Source organism: Plenodomus lingam, assembly GCF_022343315.1.
Source record: "Plenodomus lingam strain CAN1 chromosome Unknown contig_11, whole genome shotgun sequence".
NCBI lineage: Eukaryota > Fungi > Ascomycota > Dothideomycetes > Pleosporales > Leptosphaeriaceae > Plenodomus > Plenodomus lingam.
Window position 1 is genome coordinate 961,302 of NW_027093929.1, and position 12,666 is coordinate 973,967.

At 50.3% G+C, this 12,666-nt stretch overlaps 3 protein-coding genes across 3 annotated transcripts; 2 read left to right on the top strand and 1 right to left on the bottom strand.

Annotated features, from left to right (window-relative positions):
- Positions 1 to 1,755: 1,755 nt before the first annotated feature.
- On the top strand, positions 1,756 to 2,703 carry IAQ61_000738 (uncharacterized protein; the record flags this gene model as incomplete). Its single annotated transcript, XM_066094800.1, has 2 exons — positions 1,756 to 2,098; positions 2,333 to 2,703. The coding sequence occupies 2 exons, from the start codon at positions 1,756 to 1,758 to the stop codon at positions 2,701 to 2,703; spliced, it is 714 nt and encodes a 237-aa protein (XP_065955108.1).
- Positions 2,704 to 7,574: 4,871 nt separating this feature from the next.
- Positions 7,575 to 8,570, bottom strand: IAQ61_000739 (uncharacterized protein; the record flags this gene model as incomplete). Its single annotated transcript, XM_003842564.2, has 1 exon — positions 7,575 to 8,570. One exon carries the CDS (start codon positions 8,568 to 8,570, stop codon positions 7,575 to 7,577), a length of 996 nt encoding a protein of 331 aa, XP_003842612.2.
- Positions 8,571 to 11,584: 3,014 nt separating this feature from the next.
- IAQ61_000740 (uncharacterized protein) lies at positions 11,585 to 12,541 on the top strand (the record flags this gene model as incomplete). The annotated part of the gene is made up of 1 exon (XM_003842562.1): positions 11,585 to 12,541. One exon carries the CDS (start codon positions 11,585 to 11,587, stop codon positions 12,539 to 12,541), a length of 957 nt encoding a protein of 318 aa, XP_003842610.1.
- Positions 12,542 to 12,666: the final 125 nt, after the last annotated feature.

Here is a 12,666-nt window from a genome sequence, read left to right on the forward strand (position 1 = left end):
CTCACTTCTGACGACACTGCGAATGTGAGCCTCGTCAATCGATAGACTCGTCTTGCGTCCAAGATCTACGAGAATGGATTCTGAGCGTGGAGTCTGCCACACTGCCCTTTTGGGGTTTTGCACAAGACAAGCGTGACACTATCAAAGCGTATGGTATCGTAGTATTCAAACGTGCAGTAGTGTTACTTCAACGCACAATTAAACTCTCGCTCGAACACGTACTGACTGATCATCTTTTTTTGCTAATCTATCATTCCATGCCAAGACACCGATTGAACATATATTCACGTGAGTGAGCCGAGTAACGGTGCAATAAAGTTCCTCCATCGGAGCCCAGGCGTCCCAGCTACATACTCTTAGTACAACTAGAGAGCGTCGAGTAACCGTGCAAAGGAGTGCCAGGACCTTTCATCCTTCTTCCAGCATAACTCCTTTTCTGGCCCTCATCAGCACCTGCCCACACGCAATAGTTTGATAAATGGCTGTGTCCTGGCAGATTGGTCTTTAGCGTACACCACATCCAGTTGCTCGGAATGAGTTTGCTGCAAGATATGCCGAACCGAGCTTTGCTAGCTTGACTTGCCGTTGTTCCACTCGGAGATGTCTTCAATCATCAGGAGGGAATACGAATAGGATACTACTCTGTTCTGGACGGCGACTTCATTGTCTAATTGGAATACATATTGGCTTTGAGAAAAGTGGGGAATTTTCCTGATGGAGGCAGGTGAATAATGTACGTGGTCCGTGTTTATTCATGGGACGAGTTGGCTGACATTGCGTTCTTTGGGATGAAGAGTCGAGATGGATTTTGGAGGGCTGGTATGTGCCATTCCTGCATGTCGCCACCTTGAGACATCTGCTGATGTTTACAGAAGAGTGTATGGTCTATTGAAGGTGGTCATCTGGTGAATGGGTAATTGTTTGTAAGGCTACGGAATCATCCTGTTCGGCGTCATGATCGGAACTTAATCTATTCAGACACCTTTCGTGGTTGACCGAGCGACACATTGAAATGGAGTATATCACCAATACCTTTCGATCCTTCTCAAATGAGGTTCTGGATAAATCCATGAGATGCATTGCCCTTACTCTACAGCTGCAACCTTGCAGCTTCTCGTCTCTCCAAGGTCTACGACCGCACTGTTCTCTTACATTGCTGCGCTATCCCCCCTGCACCACATAAACAAAAGCGTCTGACTGACCTGCACATGGTAGATCTTTGACCACAAACACATCACAGCCTGCAGCCTACATTGGCCCAGTGCAAATTTGCTCCCCAAACCAATATGACTGGACTGTCGGGTCTGCGCTTCAACCTCCACATGATGTGGGCAGGAGCAAGCTGAATCCTTCGAGCTGTGGGATATGATTACCGGATTTATCGGTCTGGGTCTCACGCATGTTTCTAGGACAGTGTGCTGCACACAAGTCTTTCCCGGTTTATGTCATGTAGGTATGTGGAACGAAGCAATAGACGTGTGATCATTATGATCTGTCAGATCCCACCAGGTGATTACTGGGGAAAGCCGAGTTTGCTGAGCCATCAGTACCATAAATACCGCCAAACTACGAGACTGGATAGCATTACAAAAAGACATCTTATCATGTAGGGAGTCCAAATGCTATTTTACAAGCACACTCGGCCAAAAAATGGAGGTCGAAAGTTGACTAGTCCATCACCATCCCTGGCCAAGGCTGACTGCTCAAGAGGTACCACCACAGCACAAAAGGTTATATCTATATGACCATTAAAGCATGTCAGCGGCCGACAGCTACCCTGGACATCCCACGCTCATGCAACACCTCTCACGGAGTCCGGTCCGCGACCGTTGGACTTCCTGGAGTGACTGCGCCGCAATTACGAAGAAACCCAAAGCTACGGGATGCACCCCTTGTCACTGCAGCCATGGATACAAAGGCAGTGCACAAATCAGCCCTGAGGCCGCTGAATGGCGGAACAATACAACGAAGGTAATTAGAGTGCAGGAGGTTACACACAAGGCCATGTCAAAGGCTTGGAGTAACGCAGAAAGCGGGTGTACAAGGTGGTCTATGTACATACATACAATCTCGCGTCCGTACAGACCGAAGAACGACCGTTCCTGTTTTGCGCCCACACCGATGCACGCAACTTTGGAAACCAATGCAGACGCACGGAACGATTATACCTGCCTCTGCCTGCCTGTTGATACAAAACAAACGCCCTCATTTCTCGCTCCACAGCTGAATGCACAACATCCCTGAGGTTTCTTCGACCTGTCCCCACCTCGTCTTTTCTTCTGTGCAGCGCGCCCATTGCACTTTGAGCCTATTCTCATCCTATTCCAGCCAGGCGCGTCTTTCCAAGCCCTACCCATCAGCTTGACAGGGTCTGTTCGCCTGTTGGCCAACACACACACTCCCTCTCTCTCGTGCCGCCAACAGAGACGCAAGAGCGGCGCCCCTTGTGTTTCCGGCTTCCCGCTAGCCAGTGAACACAGGCAAAGCGAACCCGAGTCCTCGCACTCGGGTCAACGTCAGCTACGGCTTGTCCGACCTTCCATCCCTCTCGAAGTGTTACACCACGCACACGAACTTTCGACCACGCGAAGTTGGGCGGATAGTCGGCTGCTTGCTTCAGATTGCGAGAATCTGGGGGTGTATGCTCTGTATGTAAGCGGCCAAGGGTATTTCCTCCCTCCCCCACCCGCGTTCCTATCGTGAAGCCTGCGGCTTGTTGTCCATCTTCCTCAATCTCACCCAGGAGAACATATTACCGTGCAAAAGCCGGGTGTGAAGGGACACATAGCTTGGCGTTTCCTAGCCAGCACACGCACGCAACAACGGCTGTTGTCGGTTCGCACCTTTATCCCCAATCGGTTTTGCATAGGCGGGCCGAGGCGAGCTGCGTCCACTGTCGGCTTTTTTCTCAGTCACAAAAGTAGCTGGGTACCATGAAACAGCAAGCGAGAAGAGCAAGCGAGAAGAGCCCAAGGAACCACGAGGGAAAACCGTTGCTCAACGCTAAACCAAGTCTATATATAGGCCCGAAGAAAATCCTCACTCCGACCCGCACTCTGTTCGTGCGAGCCTTGGACGTTGCGCGGTAGGCACTTACATCGGAGCTCGCGTCTGGCTGCAGGACACCGGTGCAGGCCTGGCTTTTCGATTTCCATCGCGAGTGCCGCGCTGCACATGGCCATCGACATAGGGAGGGAGAAGGGCAGGCCTTGGAGCCTCACGTTAGGTGGTGGGGATATGAACATGGTCATTTCAGGTGAATCCCTTGCGCAATAACTACGCGTGCTATGACGGGCTATCCGGGTTGCGCCTTGCATTATCCATTTTGCAGGAGAGGAATCTTATGTTGGGTCGGGTTGGGTTGGGGCAGTGGTGCAGAGGCAGCGCCGGTCTCACAGCAGCCTTCCAGCTTACCATTTGGCATCTTTTCTCGTCGCCCACGTAGTGGGATGGAGTGCTCGGATGCACTACTGCCGCGGTACCGCCCTGAGGCGTCATCTGTCTGTTGTTTCCGGTGAACACACAGATACCTAGCCAGCGGTCGCTCTGGCAGTGTTTCTGTTTGTCACAATTCTACCACGCAAGGCGCCCTGTGAGTCCTTTGTCAGAGTAGTAAGCCGTTGGTTGATCTGTCCGTCTCGTCTGCCCTGGTAAAGAAAGCGGGCGGTGTACGGCAAGTCAACATAGCAAAGCGAGAAAGGATGCAGGCGATCCAGTGGTCGACTTGTGGAAACCGAGGTACACAAGCCACATGTATGTCCTCGTACAAACCCCCATTACAGTAATTCGCGAGGCTGACCTCTGAATCTGGATGGGCCGGCCCCCAACTCTGGACGCACAGTGGTTTGTGGTTCCCAGTACGAAGGTAAGCTAGCCAACGGCGCGCATACGATACAGAGTGCTTCGATGCGTCAAATCGATGCAGGATTTTGCGCGTGGCAAACTGACAACTGCGCGTGGCTAGCTGATGCATCTGCCAGCTACCTACCTACCCGCATCCTGCCTGACACTGACAACAGGTCCGACGGTCCCGCATCCTGCCTGACGCTGACAACAGGTCCGACGGTCCCGCATTTGTTAACCATTTTCATCAGTCAAATCTTGAATCGTACAAGCCCGCTGCTCCAATCAGTCCATCATTGCAGGCTCGCGGACATACACTTGGCCCCTTTGCGCAACTTGCTTTCTGCTTCCAGCCAACGATATTGCTTTGAGGAATCAGGATGATGCTGGGAAGGAAGAGGAGTATCTACCTTGCTTTTTGTTTAGCGATCTCGATACCTGAAATGGCCGTGGTGCGTTTTTGAAAGCGAATCCGCGTTTTCCCCACCTCCCCTCCCAAAAAGCCGACGTTATCCACACCCATCTTCAACGCCCAATGGGCCCCCATCACACAAGTTCGTAAGATGTGGTACCCACAATCTATATCCAGCCCTCTCTCTCTTTCTCTCTCTCTTTGCATTGCAGAATCGCAAATCAGGTTTTCGACCCCTAGTCAGCCATCCAATCCTTTCTGCGGATTCGCCTCTTTCTGGTGTTGAAGGAGATGACTGTATCTGAACGGACGGGTATCCCGAATTAGTAGGCTTGGGATCGCACCGTGACACTTTCGGCCTAGTGACCGTTGTGTGCAGAATAACGGCGGCGGTGGTTATGAATAGAGAAGAGTGTACACGGCAAGAGAGTCCACAGCATAGCGCAACACTAAGGCAAACTGCCGCAACAAAGCTACTTAGATTGGGAATATGGGCGGCTCTCGCGAGTTGACCGCCCGCTTCACTCGCCTCAACGGACAACGGAGAACGCTACCTACCTACACGACCACACCATACATACATCCATACCATCAAGGATACAGGCACCGTTGCTCTATCCCGCCAGCCCATCCATGTCCCCCCCATTTCCCACAAGGCCAATTAGCAGCCCCAATACCACCGCTTCCTTAGCGTTATCGTTTCAGCTGCCGTGATTCCCCACCATCAAAGCCGACGGCATCCAACGGTGCGCAGTGCACAGTGCAAAAGGAAACCCCGTCCTTGGCGTCGCCGTTACTTGTAATCGTGTGGAAATATCGTAGCATAGCGTACAAAGTACCGTAGGCATAGAGCCATATAGCCATACTACACCATAGACAACATCCCCCCTATACTCACCCCCCAACCTTCCCATCCCCATACCACCCCTCCATATCACCGCCCACCCATCCTCCCCCGAACCGAGCCCCCTCACCCCTTCTCTGCCATTTCTCACCCCCAGTCTGGGTATCGCCGACGTAAAAGCGCCGAGGACTAGGGGCGCCGGGCTGTATGTGAGTAAGCGAGTGGTGATCAATCGGAGTGAGGCGTGGCGGAATTGTGGCAACGCGGTAATTGATCTGCTGGGTGGGGGGATGGGAATGGGCGGGTAGAGTGGTGTAGGTGATGTAGGTGGTTTGTACTGTGTGGATTTACTGGTGTAAGCGGTTGGTGGGTGGGGCCTGGGAGGGAGGGGAGGGGGCGATTGTAGTTCTAGATGCGGTGGTGGTTGGGGGTTTGGGAGGGGATGGGGATGAGGGGTTGCCTTGTGGTGATGGGGTTTTGGGGATGTGTTTTTGGCTGTGCGTATGAATGGATATGTATAGGGATACGGACATGCGTCGGCATACGTACTAATACTTTGGCATGCTGATGGGCCGTTCTTGACTTTCTCGCCAGGCCGTCTGCTTGGTGATGAAGTTTCCCTTGCGTTGTGTTGGTTGGCACGGTATCAGTATCAAGACGGATTATGCACAGCCATGGCGAATTTCCACCAGTTCGTTGAAGCATGGAGATGGTGTGGGTACTTATAATAGCTTCGGTGTTGGTGTTGGATAGGACAGCGACTGTATACATCCATACATACACCACAACACAGCCAGTTCATGCATGCTCAAACGCTTTCATGGTACCGTAGATGCCTGGGGAACTAGTGAGTCACGAATTCCTAGAAGAGGTGTGGATACACCGTCTTTGTGGATTGAACGGGAGTTGCTGTCTGGTATGAGTATATATATTTGTAATACTTGAGCCAAATCGAACCGTTTTCACAGAGCACGCCCTATTATATACGGCACGGCTGTGTTTTAACAATGCACCCTTGTTTCACACATCTAGCACTTAAGACCTAACACCCAACACCCCAACACTACATCCACCAGCCCCTCCCATCGCATTTGAACCCTTCCACACCAAGCACTCACACTACCCACGCTGTTACCACAATAAACATCGTTCTCGACGTTTCCCTTCCCCGCCCGACTCACCACCGCCACGGCTTGCTTCACTGTGGTCCGCGGGGGCGGGGCGGGTGTGGAAACCCCTTGGCTGGAATATGCGTGTGCATTGTCGCTCCAACGCGATGCTGGGGCATACAGTGTTTCCTCGGTATGCTGGAACTCAAAGGGCGGGGATTGTGCGCTTGGGGTATACCGTATGGTAGGTTGGGTGGGCTATTGCGCTGTCTATCGTCGAGTCGCTGTGGAGTTTGGTAATGCATAGTGTGGAGTTTTCTAGGCTGTAAGTCTGATAATCCCTTAGAGGAGAGAAGATTCCTATTTTGGGACAGAAGTGAAAAGATGGCATACAAGGCACACTCACATTCCCATCATAGTTACCAAGACAAACTCGCGGGGCTCTGGCGACGCTGGTTGTAGCTGCTTGGTTGGATTAATTGGATTTGTTCGGGTATGGTATATACAACTTAAACATACGAACATGGAAATTCTCAATACTGGCATTGTCATACCTAACACACCACTGACCCGGACCCGAAACATAGCATCACAATCACCCGTATATCTTGCACGTTTGTATACTATACCATCTAGCTCTACTCGCATTTCATCTTCTTGGTTGAAATCAGATTTTGGAACGCACAAGCGAGTGTATCTCGTGGCTGTCTCGTGAGTCTTTCTCTTCATAGAGTATATAATAGACAGGAATTGTTCCTTGTCGACGCTGTTCAGTGTCTTCGTGTTAAGGAGGCGCTGGCTTGCTTGACTCCGGATTGGTATATAGAGCGGTGGCCGCGTGTAGTGCGGGATGGAGTCTTGAGCGGCGGGTGCTAAGGATGTGTTTGTGGTTCGGTCGGAAGGGGTGGTATTGGTGCCATGTTGCCATTTGTTTTGCCTGGTTTGTGGAGCGGGATCGTGTGATGGATAGCGGGATGTCTGTTGGGGAACGCAGATATGTGGTAGATACTGGTAGGGGCTGGTTGTGACGGTTGCGGAGAAGGATGCGTGATGGGAAGGTGGGTATTGGAGGCGATGGAAAGGTTTTGCTTAACTTGGGTGGTGATGCGGTTTCGACTGCGATTGAAGCTGTAGCCCTCGGTGATATGGGTATTGGGTGTTCATTGTCTATCATGGTTAGTACGGTTCTAGAATGGATGTTAGGAGTAGGGCAGATACATGTTGATATACAGAGAGGAGGTCGCAACTCCCATCGCTCACACTGTTGCTCCTAAGTCTACCAGCCCGTTAAAAATTACAATTACATGTCTACTCCAATGTCAGAGGCCAGGTAGTCTACATCGAAATACAAATTACTCCGCCAGTCCTACCAATACACCCATTCTTCTCCCTTCTCTGCCACGACCACATCCCACGACTCCACCATCTCCGCCAGTGAGATATTCGGGTTCCGCTCCAAGATCTCTTTCATGTGCTTGGAAAACGCAATCCGGACCCTAGCCCCAGGAAACATCCGCCCAGCGGTCGTGCCCTCAGTCGCATCCACCCACTCTGACATTCTGACCGAGAAGGGATCAATGCGGCTTCGTGCACAGAGTGTACGGAGCACCAGATACCGTCTGGCAAGCTCTTGCTGCTTCTGCACTTCGTTCCACCGCCATATGTCATCTTTATCCCAGTATACGGGATGAGGGGACGGCATTGTCATCAGCTGTCGGTAGAAGGTGTCTACCTGACTCACTTGTCGCATCATGGAGGTGCGAGCAACATGGGCGGCAGGAATGTTGCTCCGTGTATCTGCATAAACTGCGTCCAGAATTTGTAAGTGGTGTAGCAGTTTTTGAACGCGGTAGAGTCTATTGAGAAAGTCGCGCCATTGCACTGTCGCTACCAGCCTCTCATTTGCTTGTGCGTTCTTCCGCCGCTCTTGCTCTCGCTCTCGTGTTCGTGCCTGCTCTGGTGTCTCGTAGCTGGCCCAGGCGATGAGGTTCAGATAGGAAATTTCGGGCGGCCATGTTGCTCGTGTGTTTGGGTAGTGTGGGCTTTTTCTGCGGTACAGCCATTCCACCTTCCAGATCTCCCCTCCGACGGCAGTGTCCCAATCTTGAGGTGTGACGGAGGAGTGGTCTGCAGTGAACCTCCTGATGAGCTCACCGAGCTCCGCTTTCAATGCCCTGCACTGTCTATCTTTCCATTTATTGACACGCATCCTGTTCTTAAGACACAGTCGCAGGAACCTGGCTCTCTGGACCTTCTGGATATAGCTGGGCCATCGCTGGGTTATTTCGCGAAGGCGAAGTCGATTCTGACCTTGTCGCCAATTGTTATTCTCGCGAGTAGGGTGCTCGTCTCGACAGGGCATGTTGATAGCTGTTTATCAAGCTGCAGTTGGTCAGGTTAGTCTTTGAATATGTGTATAGCTCAAGCTGCGTACGTTTTGGCATTTGCGAACGGTGCGCCTGAGAAATTGCTACGTGGAGCTTAGAGAAGATTATGTTAGTCGAGAAGAGTTTGATTACGGCTTGGTGGAGAAGCACACTTGTTAGAATGTATATGCTAAGATGCAAGGTGGTGTGGGTGTGGGGCTTTCAGCGCAGTGATCCCAAAGTGAAAGGCATCGCAGTGCTGCAACCGAACGACGTAATGGGCGCTTGATCCTACCACTTCTAGAAACTTGCAAAACATCAGCAGATTTTACCAAACATACAAACGACGTTGGTAGAAGGTGAAAGGCAAGCCATTCCAGTGTTGCTGTCACGCGGAATATCGAGCATGTTATGCTCCATCAAACGCACGAGACCATATAATCAATGCCGTTTCGCCTTCAGGCACATTTGCATCTCCACCTAGCACCGATAAGCCGGGCACAAGACCTTCGATGAAGGGTAGCCAACAGTCTGGCATCTTCTCGCTGAATTGGTTGGCATGCGGTGCTTCACCGCTTCCAGTGTTGGAAGTCCGACAGTGCATAGGTAACTCAACAGAGCGATGTATACCTGTCCTTCAGAGCCTGAATGAGAATGAGCTATCAAATTTACCGCCGTGCAAATACCTCAAAGTGGATACCCATGGCGCGTATCCACCCTGTGGTATTTGAACGCGGAGCGACGGGAGAACTATAGATTCAACCAGTAGGACACCAATTGGGTAAGGCTATACATGCGATTGTGCCAAGGAAGTATCAGATTTAGTTTGAATGGCACCGATAGTCGCGGATACAGCGAAGAAGCTACCAGAGACCGCAAAATCGAGACAAGTTGGGTAAGATTGCGTGGGCACAAGAAACGGCAGTAGGCGAAGTAACTTTAAGGAAGTGTTGTAAAAATTTTGCATAATGAGAGGCGAATCGTTCGAATTTTGCAGCCAGCTCAATGCCATGGCGTCCGAAGCGATGTGCAATGAAGGTAGGGTCGAACGTAGGGTAGACCTAGTAGGCTTGATGTTGAGACCAGCGAGGATTGACTCTCTGGGTATTTTGAATCATGATCAGTCCAGCCACGACATGGTAACATGAGTATGCGACGTTGTATATATTAGTCGAAATTGCTCCCGTGAGCTGTCACCGCAATACTATGGTATACACTTGTTGTTGAAGGCGTGATCACTGAACTCAAGAATCAGTTGTTAGATGGATCATTGGATTTAATCATCAAGATAGAGCTCAAATATATAGAGCCCAAAGCTTGGTGCCCAGAGGGTCACGGTCAGTACACCATGCGCTCCAGGCGAAACAAGCTGCATGTGACCTGCTGTTGTGCCGATCACAAGCTGGCGATGAGCTCCAAGAAGGATTTCCTGGTCTATCAACTGAGGGAGCACACTATCGTGGTGCTGTTCTGCAACACTTGTGATTGTCACCAATTTCTGCATGTAGTTGTAGTCTGTCCGCTTTAGGTTGGCCAAGACTTTCCGGTGCATGTAAACACGCACTCACATTACACCTCCAACAATTTATCACAGAGACCGATATGCTCTTAATTTTATCCTAGACGTGTTGTATTCGAATATCTGAAAATGCCAAGCCGATATCTATCAATCAATTAGCGCAAGGATCTCACAAATTTGGCTAAGAAGATTTGGCTTACTTGATGCTAACTACTGTGATAGCGTCTTTTTCGCTCACCTAACGATTGGATCGGAAAGTAGTACGCGTTGACTGATAGACAAAAAGGCACTCTCATACAGCAATGTCATGGTTAATAGTACTATGGGATTCACGCTCTCTTTCGCCTCTCCTACTCATGATGTCAACACATTCGATGTCCGGAAGCTTTTACTTCCATGATCGCGTGGACCATTGAGATCTATTATATTAGCAAGATACGATATTAGCTTAGTTCTGTCGTCATGTACAATGTATTATATAAAGCACACTTGTGTCACCAAAACGTCCCGTTCTCTTGAGTTTTTCACATTAAAGGCGACCAAAATCAAGCTCCTGTTCATTGTTCTACACATACAATGACAAGGAGTGATGGTACAATTCGTCCTGTAGGTTTGAAGTCTCCCATCATTCTACCAAGAATCTTATCAAGGGCAGTAAAGCCAGAAGTATTCCTGTAGACAAAGGAGAATAGAGAATTCACGAGGAGGGGTGTCAGTTCTGGAGCCATTGTAAAGATTATACAAATTAAGTCCATTTTCAAGCAGATTACATCCTGTGTGCGAAAAGAAATCATCTTCAAGACTAGATGTAGCAGTCCACAGCAGAAGATGTCGCATTCTTCGGGATAAATATCACTGACTGAGGATCCAACAGAGATTTCCGAAAAAGGGAAATATTTTGATGCATTCTACCTGGTTATGCAAACCCCGTTGGGCGATCTTCATACTAGCAAGGGAAGTCCTTGGTTGTGTAAGTGGGGCTAAGGATCTGAGTTACATAATAATCTATGCACTACGTTCTACCGGTATTTGTATTCCTCCCGATCTCAAAGGATTATGCATAGTGTATATCAGTTGACTTCGTGATATTACTGGATAACGACGTCGGGAAACGAGTAGATTTGACGCCCACTGGGGGTAGAACAAGCATCCGCCTACTTGAACAGGTCGAGTGAACATGGGTTATGATTATACGAGTAGTCCATTTTCCAATCAAATTGAAGATCTTTTTAGCCAAGAAACATTTTGAGGAATACGTTCATATAGAATGTCGTCAAGATCGATGTCGGAGCAACCAAATCGGCACAAGCGCCGTTCCCCACACTTTCCCCCCCACCTTTCGCCGGCATTCTGACCGAACCCAGTTCACCATAAACGCTGCCCTTGTCTACCCCCAGCCGCATTACATGATACAGCCGTTCTTCAAACCACCTGACATACACGAACAACAGAAGATACCAGTGCCACTACTCCACTATCTCACACGACAACATGAAGGTCCTCATCACCGGTGCAGGCGGCTTCGTAGGCCAGATCCTCGCAAAAAAGCTCGTTGAAACCAACACCGCGACGTCCCTCATCCTCGCAGACGTAAAGGAGCCCTCCAATCCCACGACTGCAAAGGACGTCACATGCACTGCCTCAGATCTCACTCAACTCTCCGCATGCGAGGCTTTGATCGCGCAGTCACCTGATGCCGTCTACATCCTGCACGGTATCATGTCGAGCGGGTCCGAGGCCAATCTCGAACTCGGGCTCAAAGTAAATTTTGAATCTGTGCGCCAGCTGCTTGATGTCATCCGCACCAAGCGCCCAGGCATCAAAGTCGTCTTCACGTCGTCGTGTGCCGTGTTTGGCCGCAAAGCCGTGGAGAATGTGGCGACGGAGACAGATATAGTCCCGATGCCGGAGTCGAGCTACGGGACGCAGAAACTCATGATTGAGTTCTTGCTCAATGATTATTCGCGCCGTGGGTTGATTGATGGGAGAACGTGTCGACTTCCGACGGTCTTTGTGCGCGCTGGTGCACCGACTGCGGCTGCGTCGTCGTTTGTGTCGGGCATCGTGCGCGAGCCGATTCACGGCCAGGAGAGTGAATTACCTGTGGATCCCAGCATTGGGATTTGGCTCACTTCACCACGGGCGTTGGCTACCAACTTGGTTCATGCGATCAAGGTGCCTGCAGAGAAGTTTGGTCACTTTAGACAGGTTTTGCTGCCGGGATATACGGCGACGAGTGCGGAGATTTTGGACGCGCTGGAAAAGGTTGCTGGGAAAGAAACGAGGGCATTGGTCAAAGAGAAGAGGGATGAGAAGACACAAACGATTGTGCTGAGTTGGCCTGCGAAGTATAATACAGCAAGGGCGAAAGAGCTTGGCTTCAGTGAGGATGTAGGATTGGAGCAGACGATTCGAGACTTTATCGAGGGTGAGAAGCAGTCATCATAGAAAAACCTGTCACTTGTGCCGAGGCATTGAACCAGGCGCACGCGTTTGTCTCAAAATGTAATCTTAAAGCTCTCGTAATAAATGGTTTCATATATACATGGTACAACAGCATGAATTATCACACG